At 37.9% G+C, this 19,973-nt stretch overlaps 2 protein-coding genes across 6 annotated transcripts; one reads left to right on the forward strand and one right to left on the reverse strand.

Moving 5' to 3' along the window:
• The first annotated feature begins 19 nt into the window (after positions 1 to 19).
• Positions 20 to 4,234, forward strand: LOC127251864 (auxin transporter-like protein 2). Its single transcript, XM_051275775.1, has 9 exons — positions 20 to 543; positions 707 to 925; positions 1,004 to 1,189; positions 1,276 to 1,388; positions 1,510 to 1,693; positions 1,804 to 1,901; positions 2,491 to 2,698; positions 2,803 to 3,060; positions 3,631 to 4,234. Exons 2-9 carry the CDS (start codon positions 746 to 748, stop codon positions 3,859 to 3,861), a joined length of 1,458 nt encoding a protein of 485 aa, XP_051131732.1. The 5' UTR covers positions 20 to 543; positions 707 to 745; the 3' UTR covers positions 3,862 to 4,234.
• A 7,296-nt stretch (positions 4,235 to 11,530) lies between these two features.
• Positions 11,531 to 18,772, reverse strand: LOC127251613 (RNA polymerase II C-terminal domain phosphatase-like 2). 5 transcript variants are annotated; one of them, XM_051275374.1, is made up of 17 exons: positions 18,666 to 18,772; positions 18,260 to 18,550; positions 17,444 to 17,914; positions 16,920 to 17,130; positions 16,445 to 16,602; positions 16,237 to 16,307; positions 16,032 to 16,137; positions 15,868 to 15,957; positions 15,586 to 15,727; positions 15,184 to 15,455; positions 15,034 to 15,091; positions 14,214 to 14,356; positions 14,073 to 14,126; positions 13,778 to 13,874; positions 12,623 to 13,071; positions 12,273 to 12,347; positions 11,531 to 11,865 (listed from the first exon to the last, which is right to left on the reverse strand). In XM_051275374.1, exons 2-15 carry the CDS (start codon positions 18,545 to 18,547, stop codon positions 12,878 to 12,880), a joined length of 2,355 nt encoding a protein of 784 aa, XP_051131331.1. In that variant the 5' UTR covers positions 18,548 to 18,550; positions 18,666 to 18,772; the 3' UTR covers positions 11,531 to 11,865; positions 12,273 to 12,347; positions 12,623 to 12,877. The 5 variants fall into 5 exon arrangements, with proteins under 5 accessions (XP_051131331.1, XP_051131335.1, XP_051131334.1 ...); XM_051275378.1 differs by lacking the exon at positions 18,666 to 18,772 and having other exon boundaries at positions 17,444 to 17,719; positions 18,260 to 18,659; XM_051275377.1 differs by lacking the exon at positions 18,666 to 18,772 and having other exon boundaries at positions 12,630 to 13,071; positions 18,260 to 18,659.
• Between the last annotated feature and the right edge of the window lie 1,201 nt (positions 18,773 to 19,973).

The raw sequence follows: 19,973 nt of genomic DNA on the forward strand, positions 1-19,973 counted from the left end.
TATATATATCTATATATACACACACACATGGATGAGCTCCTTTCACGGCAGCAGAAAGTCCCCTTTTCCCCACTTTTGCAATAACTCCTTTTTATTCTCATTTTTGGCCTCTGCAAAACGCTTTTATAAGAGCTCTGCTTTCATTTTTCAGGCCAGAGTTTGGTGCTTTTTAGGCCCTCTCGCCGCCTTCCAGCCGCAGCTGCAGAGAGATTTTCCCACACACTCACTATATAGCTCTGCTCAATGCAATAACGATTTGTGGCCTAGCATTTAATTCAATTGCAGGTTCCTTCCTACTAGTTTCTGTCTTGACCTTTACCTCTACCTCCACCTCCACCTCCACCTCTACCTCTGCTGCGACTGTCCATTAATCAAATCCCTGGTGCCTTTTTCTAGCCATACTTGGTCTTAGTGGGGGTGGGTCACATATACCCGGACTTGGATCAATCAAGCAAGCGATTGCTTAAATATTAACTTGCTGGGTGGTTTAGTGATCTGGGATCGATCTGGGTTTTAGAAAAGGACTCATCAAACCGTAGTAAGGTATTCAAGATTTTCGTAAAGTGAAATTTGGGATTGTTTTGTTGTTTGTGCTGGTTGGAAGTTTTTGCTTTGGATCTGAGAATTCTTTTTCTTGGTTTTTGTCTCATTGGCTGTCTTTTGTGTTGGTTATTTTCTTATCTTTTTTTCACTGTGGTGTTGGCAGATCTGCCATAATTCCTTCGAGTAGCGAAAATCGAAGACAATGTTGGGTGAAAAGCAAGCAGAAGAAGCCATTGTCTCCAACTTCAATGAAACCGAACGCGACAGCGGCGGCAAGGAGGAGGATGTCGCCGCCGAGGACCACTCCTTTTTCAGCCTGAAAAACGCCCTCTGGCACGGCGGCTCCGCCTGGGACGCCTGGTTCAGCTGCTCCTCCAATCAAGTACGATCCCATCCATACATTTAATTCATCCCTTCAACTAGTCGCCATTAACGTGTTAATTTTAATTCCGCTCTGCAGGTTGCGCAAGTGTTGCTGACACTTCCCTATTCTTTTTCACAACTTGGAATGCTCTCTGGAATCGTCTTCCAAATTTTCTACGGATTGCTCGGCAGCTGGACAGCGTACCTTATCAGTGTTCTATACGTCGAGTATCGAAGTCGCAAGGAGAAAGAAGGCGTCAGCTTCAAAAATCACGTCATTCAGGTCAGTTCATCATCGATCTCTCAACAAGATTAAAACATTATTAGGTCATCGATCAAATTCAAATCCAAATTCGTGTTGTGGTGCAGTGGTTCGAAGTGCTGGACGGGTTACTTGGGCCATACTGGAAAGCAGCAGGACTGGCATTCAACTGCACATTCCTTCTATTTGGATCTGTCATCCAACTCATAGCCTGTGCCAGGTGATCCATCCATTCATCCATCATTGATTGCTGCAATTCATTCCTCTCCATACATATCTGCTGCGTTTTTACTCTTCAAGAAGGAACTATTCGTAACATCACGTACCCTACCTACTTGCAGCAATATATACTACATAAATGACCACTTGGACAAAAGGACATGGACGTACATATTTGGAGCTTGCTGTGCCACCACTGTGTTCATCCCCTCCTTTCACAACTACAGAATCTGGTCCTTTTTGGGGCTCGGGATGACCACCTACACCGCCTGGTACTTGACCATAGCTGCTCTTGCTCATGGCCAGGTACAGTTCGGTTCCTCTCCAAATCATAATACCAATAATAATCATACATACAATCCTCCTCACCCCCTATATTGGATGGGATCATAACTTGTTCTTGTTTTGTTTTTTAGGTTGAAGGTGTGCAGCACTCTGGTCCAAAAAAGCTAGTGCTCTACTTCACCGGCGCTACCAATATTCTCTACACATTTGGTGGACATGCTGTCACAGTGTATGTTAATAACCAATTTTAAGTTTTTATACAGTCTCTTCTTTCTTCTTCCTCTTCTTCTTTAAAGCTTCTATTTGCAGCTTTTGCCGGCCTAGTTAAGAATGATAGAAATAGCCTTTCTTTTTCTCTATTTGGGGAATAAAATTATTATTAAAAACAAAAAAAACTGTAGAAAAGAACAGTGAAGTCCATTCTTTTTCACTCCTCTCTATCATCTGTTACCAAATAACAAAGTAAAGGTAGTGTGGTGAATGTGTGATTTGTAGTATTTATTTCAAAGGGTATTCATGTCATTGAATTGAAGAACATTTTGGTGCCTACTGCCCATCATCTAAAAAGTAGAAGGCAGCCAGCCAGCCAGGCTACCCAATAATTGCCCAATATCTTTCCCCACATGTAATGAAAGGAATACCGTAATAGTTAGATTCTTGTCAATAAATGCTTCCATCCATCATGCTGCTGCTTTATCGTGTATGTTTATGTATGTCTGTATGTATCATCGTAATTTCGAATTGTGTGATCTGGAGATAAAAAAAAGTTTCTTTAATTTTGTTTCACTGGCGGTAACAAATGAAATTTACACGAACAGGGAAATAATGCATGCCATGTGGAAACCACAGAAGTTCAAGTATATATACTTATTGGCCACGCTGTATGTTTTCACATTAACCCTGCCGTCGGCGACCGCCGTCTACTGGGCGTTCGGCGATCAGCTCCTCAACCACGCCAACGCCTTCTCCCTCCTCCCCAAGTCCGGCTGGCGCGACGCCGCCGTCATCCTCATGCTCATCCACCAGGTGCGTCATCGTCGTCGATTTCTCATCCATTCCAGTAATGATTAAATCTAATTAATTAATTAAAAGTGAGTGAGGAGGCAGTTGACCTAGAATTTGATTTGCAGTTTATTACATTTGGATTCGCATGCACTCCGCTGTACTTTGTGTGGGAGAAAGTGATCGGAATGCACGACACTCGAAGCATATGCGTGAGGGCACTGGCGAGGCTGCCGGTGGTCATTCCCATATGGTTCCTCGCCATTATCTTCCCCTTCTTCGGGCCCATCAATTCCGCCGTCGGCGCCCTTCTCGTCAGCTTCACTGTCTATATCATTCCCGCCTTGGCCCATATGCTCACTTACCGGAAAGCCTCTGCTCGTCAGGTAATTAATTAGTTACAGTATATTAAATTAAACCCACCTTTTCCATTTTTTTATTTTTATTTCTATTATTCATCAATAATGCAAGTTCAGTGAATACGGCAAGGCAATATTAGTAGCAGCACATCAATTGGGTTCAAAAAAATTAGTCCCCCCACATTAATTGCAAATGTTCAGAAATGGGATCTTGTCACATGCCCTCCCTCCCTATATCCACATGAATGCGCAAATTCATTTTTTATATGAAACTACTTTGTCAGAATTCAGTAACTAATTCAACCCCACTGCTGCATTGCTTTGACTTTTTGGAACGAAAGGAAAGCATCATTTTTATTTATTTATTTATATATTAAAAACCAAAAAGGGAAGGAATGAAGGGTAGTATACACATGCAGTGATTCTGAAAATCGAGATAAAGACAGCGATAGATAGGTGGAAAGTCACTGTCAATATAGACCATATAGTTAATTATCCAACTTGTATTCGTTTCCCATTCTGTAATAAAATTAACGTAGGAGTAAATAATAATAATAATAATATTTTTATTAATGTATACATATGTATGTCTGGCAGAATGCTGCAGAGAAGCCTCCATTCTTCATGCCGAGCTGGACGGCGATGTATGTCCTGAACGCCTTTGTGGTGATATGGATCTTTGTAGTCGGGTTCGGGTTTGGCGGGTGGGCAAGCCTCACCAATTTCGTGAAGCAAGTCGACACCTTTGGCCTCTTCGCCAAGTGCTATCAATGCAAGCCGCCGCCTCCTACGCATCCAACGGCTGCTGCGCCGCCACCTCACCATTGATCCGACGACCACGAGGGTGGTTACTATTTTCATCACAGGCCAGAAACAACATCAGTTTACTAATAATAGCTTTTTTTATTTTTCTCTTCATCTTTCTACCTTCTATTTTTTTTTTTTGTAATATAAAATAGTTGCATTATTTGCGTTTGCTTCCGATTGTGTGGTTTTCATATATTATATATATATATTTTCTTTTTTAAGACCAAAAAAAGAAAAAAGAGGTTTTTTTTTTTTTAATTTAAAAATTGTTAGGCGAGCATTATTATTAGAGTTGTGAATGTGATTTGTTGTTGGTTCCCTTTGCTTGTTGAAGCATGGAGCTAAATTAATTGAAATCAATCAATGCAAGTTAGCATATCATGCTTTTTATCTTTATTGCCCTTTTTTTTTAATGAATTTGTATATTGGCGTGATTGATTGTTTGAGAAGGAATATTAATTTGAAATAATAGAGCAATTAAATGTATGTGGTGAACCAAATTATTTAATGGCTAATTTGGACCAAAGATTCTGTCATGTGGCTGGCCCACTCACATGACCCTGCACGTGTGGGCCGCTGGTTGTCACGTGTCACCCCTCTCACTCTCATTTATTACATACGTCAGGTCTGATGAAGATGCATTGAACCTGAACTCTTGTCTGCCCCTCTACCTCTAATATGAATTTGATCTGATTCTGAGTTATGTAACGAATTTCTTGTATATATAAATGTTTAAATTGATTTTAATTTATTAAGTAGTCAGTCGAGTATGAATTAAGTTTGTAAGCATTTGACTGAAAATAAATTTTAAGGAAACCCGCGTTGATCATAATTCACAGATTTATATAGATATATATATATATATATATAATCGTGTTACATGTGCTAGCTTAGCTGGTGACTAATTGTAAAAAGATTTGGAGATTACTTGTGTAACAAACTAAGGCACAATTTATAATTGATTCAATTTGTATGTGGGTGTGGGAAGGCTTAATTAGTTACCCTTTGCTTCATCAACACCAAATCTTGAAATAATTAGTTTGGTGGACTAAATATATATATATCGAAGCTGACAACCTCCATCGTCGTCATACTCATACATGTGATCGCTCAATTCAGCTTTCAGATTTAATTTCCAACTGTAAATTAACTCTAGACTGTGAGTGTGTACGCACTTAATTTAAACCTCACACATGGGTTGGAAAGTGAGTAAAAACTGGATTACTTTTATTCAAACAAAAAAGGAGCATGTTACTGAATCATGTCACTTCCGGGGTTTAATGATATATATATATCGTTGGACAAAGTGTGTAATAGATCTTCCTCATCATGTATCATTATTACAAATGTATAAAGATTTGCAATGCTGTTCAACTGATTAACTATTGGCTAGTGGTGTGCAATGTGTATGCATGATTGTCAGACCAATTAATAAACCGACCCTATTTATTTAACTTCTGAATAAAATATAAAATAAAATAATTGGATTGCTTATTGTTTCTTGCACACCGTCTTTAGAGTTTAGACAATTACTGCATTTTTTTCTGTAGCTTCTACTCAAAGATCTCCATCTCTCTCTATTTAGCCTCATCCATACACCCATTATTAAAATCATAATAAGCCCAATAATTCACTCATTTATTGATATTGGGCCCGGCCCATGATTCATAGCCCAAAATTTCATTATATATAAAAAAGATAATACTCCACCAATGGATGGATATACGTATGATAATGGGAATAACATAAAGAAAGCAGTGTGTGTATAGCCGCCTTATAGTTAGTTACTTGGCGTGTATTTTTTGTTGCTTTCTAAATCCAACCTGACTTTTGGTCAGATATTGTAATGATTTAGGGGCAAAGATTTAAAACCTGTGTGTCCCATTTGCTCATTCTTAGTGGGCTAATACATGATGGTAAGAAGCATTAACCAAATCCATAAAATCTGTTCCTATGATCCAAGATCCATCCATCATCAATGCTGCCTCCTGCTATTATATATCTTCAAACTGCAGTTTTCTTTTCTTGATGCATCATATATATATATATATATATTATACATACATGATTAGCTGCCACAATGCAGACATTAATTCTCACAGGACACCCCATTCAGATAATCAATGATTTTGGCAACTCTTACATGGACTAATTGAGGATGTCCCAAATTCAAAAAATTCACTATCTTCACACAATATCTGTGTAATGCCCCGATTTCGGAATGTATAAAATAATATTATTATAGCAAATAAATATTTGACAATAGTAATGGAATCAAGAAACTAATATTTTGGGATAAATTATATTCCAATTTTGTATATTAGTTATAATTAAATAGACTGTTAAATGGATAAATATCGATAAAATTAAAAATAAATATAAATATAAATATAATATATAATATATAATATATTATATATATATAATAATAATATAGTAGATGATGATAAGAACCTTATCATCATCGTTAATAACAATAATAATATAATAATAATATATAATGTTTACTAATAATAATAATATATTACGTTTAATAATAATAATAATATAATATATATATATATAATATGAAAAGAAAGAAAGAATCCAACGCAGCAGCAGCAACGAACCAAAGGAGGAGAAGGAAGGGAGGAAGAAGAAGGAGAAAGAAAGAAAAAAAAAAAAGAAAGAAAAAGATTTAGCCGTCCGATTCTAATTCCGACTTGGGTATGGTATTCCTTGCTATTCGTAGAGTCCGATTATAAATTTTAATACGAATTTTGATATTGGAGTATTAAATTAGAAATTCTTCAAAAATTCAAAATTGATATAAAAGTTTGGAGCCCGACGAGTTAATTATAGAAATTAGCTTTTGAATAAGCAGGTAGCTCCTGAGAATAAGCATAAAGCTCATCTGATTTGAGTAAATAATGGGACAGGTGTACGTTGGAGGAGATTTGGGTGAAGTTATAAAATCCAGAAAGTATCGGTAGGAGGTAAGCAGTAGGGAATTAAATCTAATTTTAAGAAATTAGGTATTTATGTTGCATGTGATTCTGATTCTGATATTGATATGATATTATGTGGAATCATTTGGTCAGTGCATCTATATATGTATATATGTGTGTATATGCATGTGTGAAACTTCGTTTTACGATATGTGATATACGTATTTGATCGTGTTGGTGAATTTATAAAAAGGAGGATAGGTGGGCCGTCTCACCAGCCCTTTTCATTAAATTCACTTATTGACATGCTGCACACATTGCACGATTTATCGGATATGTTTTATGGATCTATCGTTTAGTCGCCGTGTGCGGTAGTGCTAGGCGAAGGCATCATCTGGGGTTAGGATATTCGACCCCGATGTACCGTAACACTTTGGCGATAGTGGACGATAGTAGTCGGACAACTGGGTGACTTAGTCGCACGGTCATTCAGGGATTAGACCCATTGCAGTTGAGACGTATTTGGTCTAATCATTCGGGTTCGGTGTTGTTCCACTCATTGGAGTAGCTACTAGTGAGGTCTACCGGTAGTTTAGGATCAGATGCCAAACTCCAAACGCGATCCCGTTAGGGCGTGCGAGGAGGAGTAGAGTTTCCGGGTTTCCTTCGGGTGATTCCAGGTTGCACGGATTCTACTACGTTACACGGGGTAGGGCTAGACAGGAGGGTCCTATCTTCGCTATCACAGACTATGGGGTGTCTTGTGGTTAATGGCGACAACGTTCGACTATCCATGTATTGATTGCGGGAGTCGTATGGTGGGTATATGGGAGTGACCGGGTGACCGTTATATTATTATGGGTTTACCAGGTCCTTCCTTGAGCCGAGGATTTTCCGGCTATTTATTGATGATAGTCTAGTGAGCTGTTATTATGGAGCCGAGGTTATTCCGGCTGCTCACTTTGACATATGTATATGGGCATATGTGCATGAGTTGTCGATTTTGACATTATTGTTACATTATTTCAGTATGGGCATGGCATGGCATTTATTTTGCAAATGACGGAAATTAAACTCTATTTTCGAGCATGACATGGCATATTTTATGTTAGTTCTTAAAATGGATTTAATTCTAGACTGCTTTTAAGAAAAATATTTGATTCAGGTACGCATGGCACCTCCGGGACAGGGGACGTCTCGGGAGATAGAAAGACGGGCTGAATGAGTGAACTGCATCTGATGTATTATATGTAAATTCTAACTAGAAAAACCTCCCGTTTTGGGAGTATGTTTTTGTAAATATTTATAAACTTGTTTTTTTTGGGAATAATAAAATGCTTATATAATTACTTTTAGCCTTAACACTGTGTTGTGGGGCCCGAAGTAGGAGGTGACGACCTCATGATGCAGTGTGGCGGTAGCATTTCCAGTATGAGCCAACTGGGGGTGTTACAAGTTGGTATCAGAGCCTAGGTTTGATAGATTTTGGCTCTTTGAATTAAAAAGGTTTTGAAAATAATAATGATATTGAATTGGTTTGGTGAGGTTTGGGTTTTGCGGGTGCATTCATGTTAATGTGATCTATCTTTTATTGTTATGCTTGGTTTAGCTGTGTGCTGAATTGATATTGAATCAGGAAAAATTGGGGGCAGTATGTCGAATTCTCGAGGTGGTGGTGTACGTAGGGCTATTCAAGGCCCAAAGTTTGATCCTTCGTCTGATGAGTCACAGTATCCTGTGCCAGCGCATGTACCAACAGAGGCACCTAGTCAGGATTTCTTTCGGCAGTTTATGGCCGCGATGATGCCTCAACAGAGGAGTTTCATTGATGCTGTGATGCGGCATAACCCACCAACATATTCTGGTTCAGTGGAGCCAGGAGTCCTTGAGTTTTGGGTTGAAAAGATGGAAAAGATATTTCGTGTTGTTCAGGTTCCGCCAGATCAACGAGTTAATATTGGAGCCTATTTCTTGGAAGGCCGAGCAAATCGGTGGTGGTTAGGTGAAGAAGCTGCAGGTGTAGACCAAGTGGATATGACTTGGGATGAATTTAAAGCAAAGTTAAAGGCTAGGTTTATACCGTCGCATATTCGAAAAGCGAAGAGGCAAGAATTGCTGGACTTAAAGCAGGGCTCGATGTCAGTTGAGGATTATTTTGTGAAGTTTAATGAGTTGGAGATGTATGTTCCTGACTACTTTTCCTGTGAGCGAGACAGAATTGACCATTTCGTAGACGGGTTGCAACACAGAATTCAAGAAGCTTTAGCGGTGTTGGATATCAGTTCATTGTATGAGGCTTACGAGCGTGCTGCCCGATTTTATCAGAAGTAGGAAGTCAGACAAAAGGAGAGTGAGAAGGAAATAGGTTATCAACATCAGGTTCGGGATAAGGGAAAAGCTAAAGTGGAGGATGAGCCCAAGGGTAAAAAGAAATGGTGGCAAATGTTCAGGTCTGGGCCATCGTATAAGGGGATTTCGATTAATGAACCGAGTCAGGAGAGGTCTCAGCAATCGGGGGCTGTTTGTCGGCGTTGTGGAACAAGCCACCCAGGTACTCGTTGTGATAAAGTTCCATTGACATGTTTTAAATGTGGTGGTAGTGGTCACATTGCCAGGTTATGTCCAAGTGTGGTAACTGCAAGGGAGTTTCCAGAACCGAGGTTTAGGCCATGGCAGCCGCCGTCTTCGCAGTCACAAGGGAGAGGATTAGGATCATCTTGGTGAGGGGGACGAAGTCAGTCACGTTCGTCATCTAGGCAGCCAGGCAGAGGACCTGACCAGCGTGGACGAATGAATGTTCTTACCCAAGCAGAAGCTGATTATCATCCAGGTGAGGTTTTAACGGGTAGATTTCTGATTTGCGGTTTTCCTGCTCTTGTGTTATTCGATTCGGGTGCAACGTTCTCGTTCATATCTAAGCGTCTAGTTAGACGATTGGGTCTGAATTCATCAGTAGAAGTGGTAGTGGAAGTTTTACTTCCATCAGGAGGAGTGCTGGAATGCCGAGAGCTTTATATGCAGATTCCGGTTAGTATTGAAGGGGTTGATTTTGTTACTAACTTGTTGGGCATCAAGCTATCCGAGTTCGATGTAATATTGGGGATGGATTGGTTAGTGGCATATCAAGCTCAATTTGATTGTCGAAAAAGATCAATTTCGCTGGTTGGAGCGATGGGCGAACAGGTGAATTATGCAGGATCTGCCAGACAACCTTCTATGAAGGTAATTTCATCCCTATCATTTCAATCATTTATTCGTAAGGGGTTTCCAGTATATCTGTGTGAGGTAAGAGATTTGACGCAACGGGAGCAGCGATTGCAAGATATTCCTGTAGTCCGAAATTTTCCTGATGTATTTCCTGATGACATTCCGGGTATGCCACCAGCTCGTGAGGTGGATTTTACTATTGATATTGTGCCGGGTGCTGAGCCAATATCAAGGGCTCCATACCGGATGGCACCTTTAGAACTAGCTGAACTTAAATTGCAACTACAGGAATTGCTAGATAAGGGTTACATTCGGCCTAGTACATCGCCTTGGGGAGCTCCAGTTTTATTTGTGAAAAAGAAGGATGGAAGTTTGAGGTTATGTATTGACTACCGTGGACTGAACAAAGTCACGGTGAAGAACAAATATCCTCTTCCGAGGATTGATGATCTATTTGATCAACTGAGAGGTGCAACTATATTCTCAAAGATTGACTTGAGATCTGGATATCATCAGCTAAGGATTGCAGAGCATGACATTCCGAAGACAGCTTTTCAGACTAGATACGGGCATTATGAATTCACGGTTATGTCCTTTGGGTTGACTAACGCCCCGGCTGCGTTTATGGAGTTGATGAATAGAATTTTTCAACCATACCTCGATCAGTTTGTGGTGGTATTGGAGAAAGGCATTGGAAATGACAGTTACGAGCAAGATGATGAGCGCAAGAGTGATGGTTGAGAAGATGCTCAATCTAAATGAATCGAACATCATCAGCTGATGCTCTGCTTAATTTGTGAAGAGGGATGGATGCAAAAAGCTGCCATGGGGGAACTCAATAACAGAGTATGAAGGTGGGATGGAGTGGTCGAGTGAGAATCACATTATTTGGCTAACTAACTGTGCGTGTGATTGATGCTTTGGCAAGTGGGGGGAAAGGACAGACAGGGAAGTGGGGAGGTCGTCTTCCAAGACAATTTTATCTTCTACTCTAGTACAGGAAGGAATCAATAAATATAATCGCATACATTACATTACAAGCATCGTATCGTATCGTGCTGCATGAATAATGACTGGATTGCCTGCCTGCCTACCACAGGAGACTTGACATGAGACTTTTTTGCAACTTGAGTGAGTGTGTGATTGATTTCTTTTCTTATTAGCATGGGGACCACCTCCAAAGCCAAAGGGGACCCACACACACATTTGGGTATGCTGTATTGTCCGAAATCTATGCAATTAATTAATTAGCTAGCTAGCTATATATATGTGATCAATAATTAATGATATTGGTTAATAGCATTAAGTACCTACTTGCTACTTCATACGGATTCAAAGAACAGGATATTGCTTGCTGTTGGAACCTCCCTCCCGCCTGAATTGTTCCAAAATACAAAGCACTATCTGGGGGTTACACACTCGTTATTCCAAAATACAAGCACGATATAGCAAAATGTTCTTTAGTTAATTACTCTTATGGCTGTTTACACCAAAAAAACAATAATAAAATAAATTAAAAACCATCATATTAAAATAAAAACAAAAGACCGTCTCCCTAAAAATTGATATGAGTTCCTTTCAATTATCCGATCAAACCATTTGATCAGACAATGTACAACATTAACTATCTTTTAAAAAGTGCATGTTAGTCAGACAGCCAGACAGACTATAGCCAAAAGTTAAACACATCAAATAGAAAGAACAAAGGGAGGAGGTCGATCAAAGTAGGTAAAAACTGTACATATCTACTAGTAAACTGTACCCATACAAAATTGGTTTGAGTGATGCTGGGCATCTGTTGCTTAACAGGTAATGCGGCCACTTCATCCCTATCTGATCAGAGCTGTGTTCCCCTAAATAGAGCCTCAGAAATTCTCATCCTCTCTCGTACCTAGAGAAACAAAGAGAGAGGCGCTTGTTAATAATGAACAGCCAATCCTTCAACAATTTCATTAACTGTACGCTCAGCCATATTTATTCCGTACAACTGGAGATTACTGTAGCGGAAGTCATGTGCCACAACTCCCAAAAGACTAAATTAAGATACAAAGACTTGCTCCAGCTCAAGTCTCGCAGGACTGGCTCATCCATATGTGATGGTTAGTTCCACTTAATTGTGCTCAGTAGTAGTACACACACCACATAAAAGGATGAGAGAAACTATCCAGATAAACAAAAACTGTCTATATTGATCTTTCTCATGATGCACATGCACTTTTTTTAAAAAGAAAAAAAAAAAGAATTTGTAAAAACAACACACACACACACACATAGAGAGAGAGAAACAAGGTTTTCTACCTGTGGGAGCAATGATTCTTTTGTGCTTCAATGTTTCACTTGATTGGAGAAAGCACTAGTTGGTAGCTCAATATCCTGTAAAATAATTTCGGAGAAAATTAAGTACCACTCAAGTCCATCCAAGTCAAAACTGAAAGGCGAATGAATCACAATTAGGAAGAGAAAAAACTAGCAGACAAAATGAGAACCACAAAAACAAACTATTGCCTTCGGAAACTACTGATCATCAATAAATATATTTACAAATTATAAGCAATTTTCAAATTATAAGGCATATAACCACCAAATAGCTTTGGGCAACCAAAACATCTATAGAATTGGTAGTACCACTTAATCAGAGCTGAACTCACATAGTACCCTAGGATAACAGCAGGAACTAGAGATTGGTCCACCAAATTCCTTAACTCCTCAGACCAGGAATTCTGAAGAAGATACAGAACATCTGAGAGTGAAGCAACTCGCATTTTCCTGTTTTCTGCACCCAAATCTGGTGCAAGCAAAAATCCCAGGGAGTGGTTTGCAACAAGACAAACACTACTCCAAATCTTAAGCATCCAAAACAGCCCTTTCCAACCACTTCAAACATTGTCAGCAACAAAATCAGCTCAACCATGGGGAGTATTTTCAGGAGTGCCAACTTCTGATGCATTTTTCTTTGGAAACCCATTACTAACTAATGGTTCTTCTGATTTAGGCTGTTCAATATCCCATAGAAACCCATTTTCCTTCTCCAAAAAAAGTTTGTCAAAATTATTGCCAGTGATCGTAGAACAAGATTCAACATATGCAATGTAGCTATCTGCAACAACCAAAACATGAGTTAGACATATGCAGAACAATCTGTAAATACAGGATAACAAATGGAAAATTTTTAGTCTACAACATTGGTTCCAAACTAAAGGTCGAAGAGAAGAGTTTCATGCTCCAGGTGACATTCAGATAAACACAAACATGCTGAACTGACACAATAGACTAAACTTACTAGCACAAACAAAAATCACAAGCAAGTTTCCACTCTTACATATGCATAGTCGAGAAAACGTATTCTTACACTGACCATCTTGCCAGCAACAGGTTCACCTATGCAACTTCAGTAACTTAAGGAGGCTCAATAGCCAATTCTTAACATGGCCAAAGAAAGAATAAAGCAGCAAACCAGTACAGACAGGGGAACTGTTGAGTTTTCATTTGATGGGCACTTATTTTACCAATAAACCAAATTTGGGCAACAAATAATCCACTTCATTTCCACACATAAAAACAACCATTCTAACAGTGGTAACAAAGAACCCTCAGCAGATTCAGCTTTGATGTCTGGGTTTTTATGTTTACAAGAATAAGTCATAATTTGGCAGTCGCTGCACTGCTCAAAGCCACACAATGGTATGAATAATATAGAAACAAAGTAGCAAATAAAGAGATTAATGAGATCAAATTTGATGCACAATGCATTACAGATCTGTTGCTATACAATAAAGAGAACACAGACTTAAAATAGGTCATACCAGCCAAGCTACGGAGGGCATTCTCTGCAGCCTGCTGCTGAGCATCTTTCCTTGTCTTCCCCATCCCAACACCAATTTTTTCACCAGTAAAATAAACCTACACATTGGTTCAGCTAAATGTATTTCAACAATCCAAAAACTCACACACAACTATAATAAAATAAACCTTGAATATGCTTCGGGAAACACAATGATTTCCTGTGATGATTTTTTCCAGTTGCTATTATCATGCTAAAAATAAATCACAACTGCATTCTTAAAACTACTCTCTGACACAAATTTCAACTGTACTAACCTCAACAGAGAATTGCAAATCATCACTTGTGCTTACAACTGACCGAAATTCAACCTGAACAGCAAACCATAATATTATAGGAGCCAAGGAGGGAAAAGCAAGAGGATGACAGAATAAACCTCCATTGAAAACAAGGCATACCTTCGACTTGCATCTCCTCCCAATCTCTTGGAGAACGCCAATGGACAAAGACGGCAACTGATTCATTTTATCAGCTTCAATTTTTAAATCTTTGTTGGTAGACAGTGAGTGGTTGTTGGGTATGGCCATACTTAACTCTACCACTACTCACGAAAAAAATCAGACAAGATTTAAAAACAGTTTCGAAAAACAAATCATAATGAACAAGCAGCATTACAGGAAAAAATAAATCAAGGCAAAATGAGAACCTTTCCATTTTGATTTACAAAGAAGCACCATAGGAAAATAAGAAATTCACAATGTGAGACAAATTTCACAGAATCAAAATAACAGACATCGGCCTGCTCCACATTATGATTCAGATAGCCTATACTATAGTTTATTTAAAGAAATTGTTAGTCTTATAATGTACAGGGGTTTCTTAATGTCACTAGAAATTTTGAAAATATTATTGCTCTATAAGAAAAAAAATAAAAAATAAAGGAGCATTCAACTATTTGAATGATCAAGCATAACCATTAAGATGGAACCAGGAGTTAACCCATTTGTAGGAACTAGCAAGTGCAGTTTGTTAAAACATTAAAGAGTTTGCTAGGGTAGGCCTTCATGCTGCCACCACTTATGCTATTAAGATGTTGCGGCAGGACACCTTTCCAGATTTTTACAACAGGCAATCGAGATCATAGTTCAGTTCAAATAATTTCATTTTGGATGACCCAAGCAATTTATATCATCTCTAATACAGGAATCTGAAAATCGATAAGCAACCCTAAGTTAATTGGAAGCAGCGAGAATATGCCGAGATAAAAAATTGGCATACCTGCACCTTGATTTGGAGGCAACAGGATCTGTTTCTGGATGTCGTATCCAGATTTGGCCTGCATAATTGATAAAGATAATATTAACTTATGAAGTATGTTTAAATAGTGTCACTATGTTATTAAGAAAAACTTTGAAGCCTGTTTGCAACCTCTTCCTTTTTCATTTGAGATTCATGAAATTCTGTTGAAACCGAAGTTGATGGAGCATGATTGAGTGAGTTTTGGCGTCCCTTGTGTCTATCCAATGGGTCCAATTCTGAAATCATTCCTGGGGTTCTGCTTATAATTCCTCTACTACTTTCATCCACTAACCAGCTTCTCTGTTGTAGAGTGTGCCGAGGTAATTTAGATAACAAAGGTTTTTCAGTTGATGCTGTATATCGGATCTCCCTTCGAGGCGGATCACCAAGAAGACTGGGCTCTGCAGTTAAATTAGAAAAGAAGAGAGATTACTTCAAATTGTTTAATCATTCCAATTACCAGAATTGCATTATGTTAGCCATCATAAGTTTAGTTCTCAATAATTCATGATTTACAGAACAGCTACATACTTTCAGAAGGTAATACCAATCCTGAAGATGGTGGACCAGTTGCATTTACTACAGATGTCACAGGGAGCTTTGAGCTTGCAGGCTTTAGCTCTATGTTATTAGCCATGGGATGAGAAACAGTACTCAAGGCATTTTTCTCTTCCTGGAAGACAAGTTTTATCAACAAGTTCAAGTAAAATGATAAGACATGTTCTGAGAGGTCAAAAAGTTTCACCATAACCATTAAATAAAGAAACAGTATATTACAACAATGGGGTGTAAGAAGCTGGAGCGAGATAATACCATTGATTGCAATCTTTGTGCGACTTCGGGTCCGTGCATGCCTTCAGCAATTGGAACATTTGGAATACCATTTGGAATAAAACTAGCATCCTACAAAGTAACATGTATGACATTAATAGCGAACTTTAAGTAGAAATTCAGGATTAAGCTTCGCATCACCATACCTCAGAAATCAAATAGTTGCTCACGTCTGGTGGACAAGGTACACCAGAAACTTCATCTTCATAGAAAATGTCAGGAACTTTTTGAAGTAGGTTTTCATCAAACTCTCTGATATAAAAGTAATAATTGCCAGTGATTCATGAATAATGAAAACTATAATTATGTAATGACTTAAAGCTTTAACAGAATGTTGATTATTCAACTCACTTGAAAAAACCACCCCTGACGTTGCATGCAACATTTCTTGCTACGCAGAGAACTGGAACAGCACTTGCAATCTGGATTGAGAAAATTTATTTTTCCTCACGATTATCATTATTCAGTCTAATTCTGAATGATTTATAAAAATAAATAAATAAATAAATAAATAAATAAATAAATAAATAAAAGAACATACTAATAAACAGTGGAGTACCTCAGCTTGTGGTGCATAATATGGACTGAATGCAGGTACCACATGAACACGGGGCTGATCCTTGTCATCCCATACCTTTAGCCGATCATCTATTACCATTGCCATTTTCGGATGACAATTGCCACTCTGGAACACATGGTTCAAAGATTTCCTTGCACCTAAGAAAAATTCATCTAAACAGATTACTCGAATGCAGTAGTAAGACCAACTAATGACCAAGTTATTTATCAGAAAACACAAAGGACTAGCACAAAGAAACATCTGAAAAAGTGGCAAAGACAAAGTCCTAGAAACTGCTTGTCCAAAAACATAAAAGGATCATGCTGTATCTCCAGAGAATCAACTTAAGAGCATAAGAGTTCAGCAGCAACCATTGTGCAGTGAATTCCATTTCCAACATGTAATGATAAACACCAAATCAAAGAAAAATTATCATCATAGAGAAAATTTAAGTCCAATGGACAATGGAGCTTACCAGGTTTAACGCACACAACACGGTCCAGGAGTTGCTTTGGACTAATTAAATGTGCTTCCGGATCAAGAAGCCTCCACATTTCCAGTGCATAGTCTCTTTCAGCCATAGTGCAAACAAAAACTTCAAATCTTTTCCTGCCTCTTGCAGTTAAATAATTTTTTAAATCTTCCCAAGCAGGTCTTAACCTCACCAACACACTGGTATCACGATTCTGTTGCAGGGACCATTCACAATAACAAAAAAGGAAGTAGATCAATCAAACTAGGAAAGGAAGTAAATCAATCAAATTAGGAAATCAGGACAGACGTGTTTAGAGAAATAATTAATCTCTAACATGACAGTTTTCAAGTAACTTCGGGAGATTCGATTGGATTAATTTAATATTCGTTCACAATTGAAGTTACACAGGGGTACTTACGGCATTACAATTTTCATTTGGTAACCATGAGTTAGAAAATCTGCATGGTCAACAGAACATGGAGAAAATCAAGTTATCAACAAAGAGCAACAAAAGATGCTTCTACCTCAGGATTAATCCGTGTGAGAATGATATTTTTCTCTGGCAATCTCACTACAGGCCTAACAACTTGATGGATCCCATCAGATAGCAAGGGAACATCCTCCATCTGAACCTGATATGTTTTCGATCCATCTGAAACAAAATCAGTTTCTGAATACTGCTTCAGCAATGCCCGATCCTCAACATATCTTTTCATCTCTGCTGTCATCCCAGATTCTCGAATAGGATCAGTCTCACGTCCAAGCCAGCCCATCAAAGTTTCAATTCTATCTTCAAATGACTTCATTGTGTTGGCAACAATGAGAGTTTCATCAAGATCAAACACAATAGCCAAACAGCGTGTGTTGAACATCCATAAGCACATATCATACAGACCACATGACACTGAGTAGCACCAAAAACATGGAAATCTCTTTTTTATGCTAGGCATTGCCACTAAATGAATTTCCTCACTACCAAGCAACACAACTGCAGTCTACAAAAAGTAGATAGAAGTGGCAACAGTCAGTACGAAAGATATTTATATATAAGCGTGACAAACATGAATATGTACACATCTCAGATGATATTAGTGTCATTGATGAGCTTTCATTGGGAGCATTGACATAAACATTCACATTTCAAACAAATTGGAACAACAATGCATGCAAAACTAATCAGCAGGGGGCAAACAAAAATAATATTCTAGTCTCGAATATCAGTCCAGAAGCAAATACAATCAACGCAAACATATAATTTAAATGACCAGAACACATTAGAAATAGAATGCACAACGGCAGTAACAGAGACAATTACAAAATGAGGGCACAGCACGCAAAACCTTAAGCTCGTAGAAGCAACTAGCGTGGAGGTTGATCAAGGGGGACTGTTCGGGATCGGAACTTGGATCGCTGTCAGAAGCAGGCTCAAGCTTGCAAGTGGCAGAAGCGCAGGAAATTGTATGGAGAACAGAGAGAGGATAGCATCTCTCACTTTTTGGCGTGATGTGGTGAATTCGAATCTCATTGTTCGGGAATTGAAAATTCCTATCCTTCACCGTAACCATTTCCAGTTCCCCCAAATGCAACTCCCCATGATAAACCGCGCATTTAAACCCTAATCGGCTCATTATCTGCCCAAAATAAGGAAAAAGAAAAAATTACTCCAATTCCCTGGACGACAAACAACAATTATCGGAAATTAATTGCCAGGAAAACTACTCCCACACTGCATGACTTCGCACTCACCTCCTCCCACCGCTATAATTTTTTCCCTCTCCGTCGTGACTCTCTCACCCCCTCCTCCTGCAGCGGGTCCGTAGAGCAGCGGTGTGACCTCTTTATATAGGGGCAGGGGAGGGGTCGGTTACGTATATCCGCCTCGTTTTCATTAAAATTACAAATATGCCATTCTTTGTCCGTACGGGTGTTTTTCGGGGGTAAAGTGGGGAGGTCACGCTTTGAGCAAGGGCATAGATTTTCTTGTACACGTGGGCGCTATCCGGCCGTCGGATTTTGTGCTGTGTAACTGCATCTAACCGTAGATTTTGAATTCAAGTCTAACAAGAAATTGTACATTTCATCTATAACTTATTCTAATATTTTCACGTTAAAATAAATGTTCGGGAAAATAATTTCAGACACGTTTAATAATAGAATTAAAAGTTGTTCCCTTATAAAGTAAAATTTTAGGGGTAAAATGATATTAAATCCATTAATAGGGCTAATTTAGGACTTACACAGTATGGCCAAAGTTTATCCACACAATAATGGTACGTTTGCTCCCCCTTTGCTATAGTCCTTAATTAAGATAGATTAACTCATAATATTTCAAAATTGCATAATTACATTTCGGTAGGACCACTTGATAAATTTTCATAATTTAAAGTATTTTTTACATCTAGTTATGATTACAGTAATTATATAACTAAGACTTTTGCACGTATTGTGTTTACTTGTGTAATTTTAATTTTGGAATTTGGTTAAAATTTTAAATTGAAATAGTTGTTTAATGTATTAACGTGATATTTTGAATGTAAAATTATATTTTAGTGTAATAAAATAATAAAAAAAAAGAGTGTTTAATTTGATATTTTTAAGAAAAAAAAAAGTTAAAAGAATAATAAAATTAGAAATCAAATTTCACAAGTATAATGTTTTTAATTGCAACCATTGCATTGCTTAGTTTAACTGTTCATACATATATATATATATATTTGTTTAGTTAATTAAATCTAATATCTTTGTTCACAAATAATAGATATTTTCTCTCATGACAATTTTCTTATTTTGTAAATATGAATCTCAAGGCAATAATAGCATATCATATTATTTTGATTAGAAATTAAATGTTTAATTTGATTTTTTTAAAATAATATTTTAATATAATATGTTGTTAAAATAATTATTTATTTTTATTGAGAATTGTACAAATAGATAATATTTATTTACATTTGAAATACAAATCAAACACACACATAACTAGGAGTATTATAATTTTCACAGGCTTTTAAGAGCAAATTGTCTTTACTTTTAGATATAAGTATATAATAAAAT

The sequence above is a fragment of the Andrographis paniculata genome, unplaced genomic scaffold (genome assembly GCF_009805555.1).
Source record: "Andrographis paniculata isolate CXL003 unplaced genomic scaffold, ASM980555v1 Contig45END, whole genome shotgun sequence".
Classification (NCBI taxonomy): Eukaryota; Viridiplantae; Streptophyta; class Magnoliopsida; order Lamiales; family Acanthaceae; genus Andrographis; species Andrographis paniculata.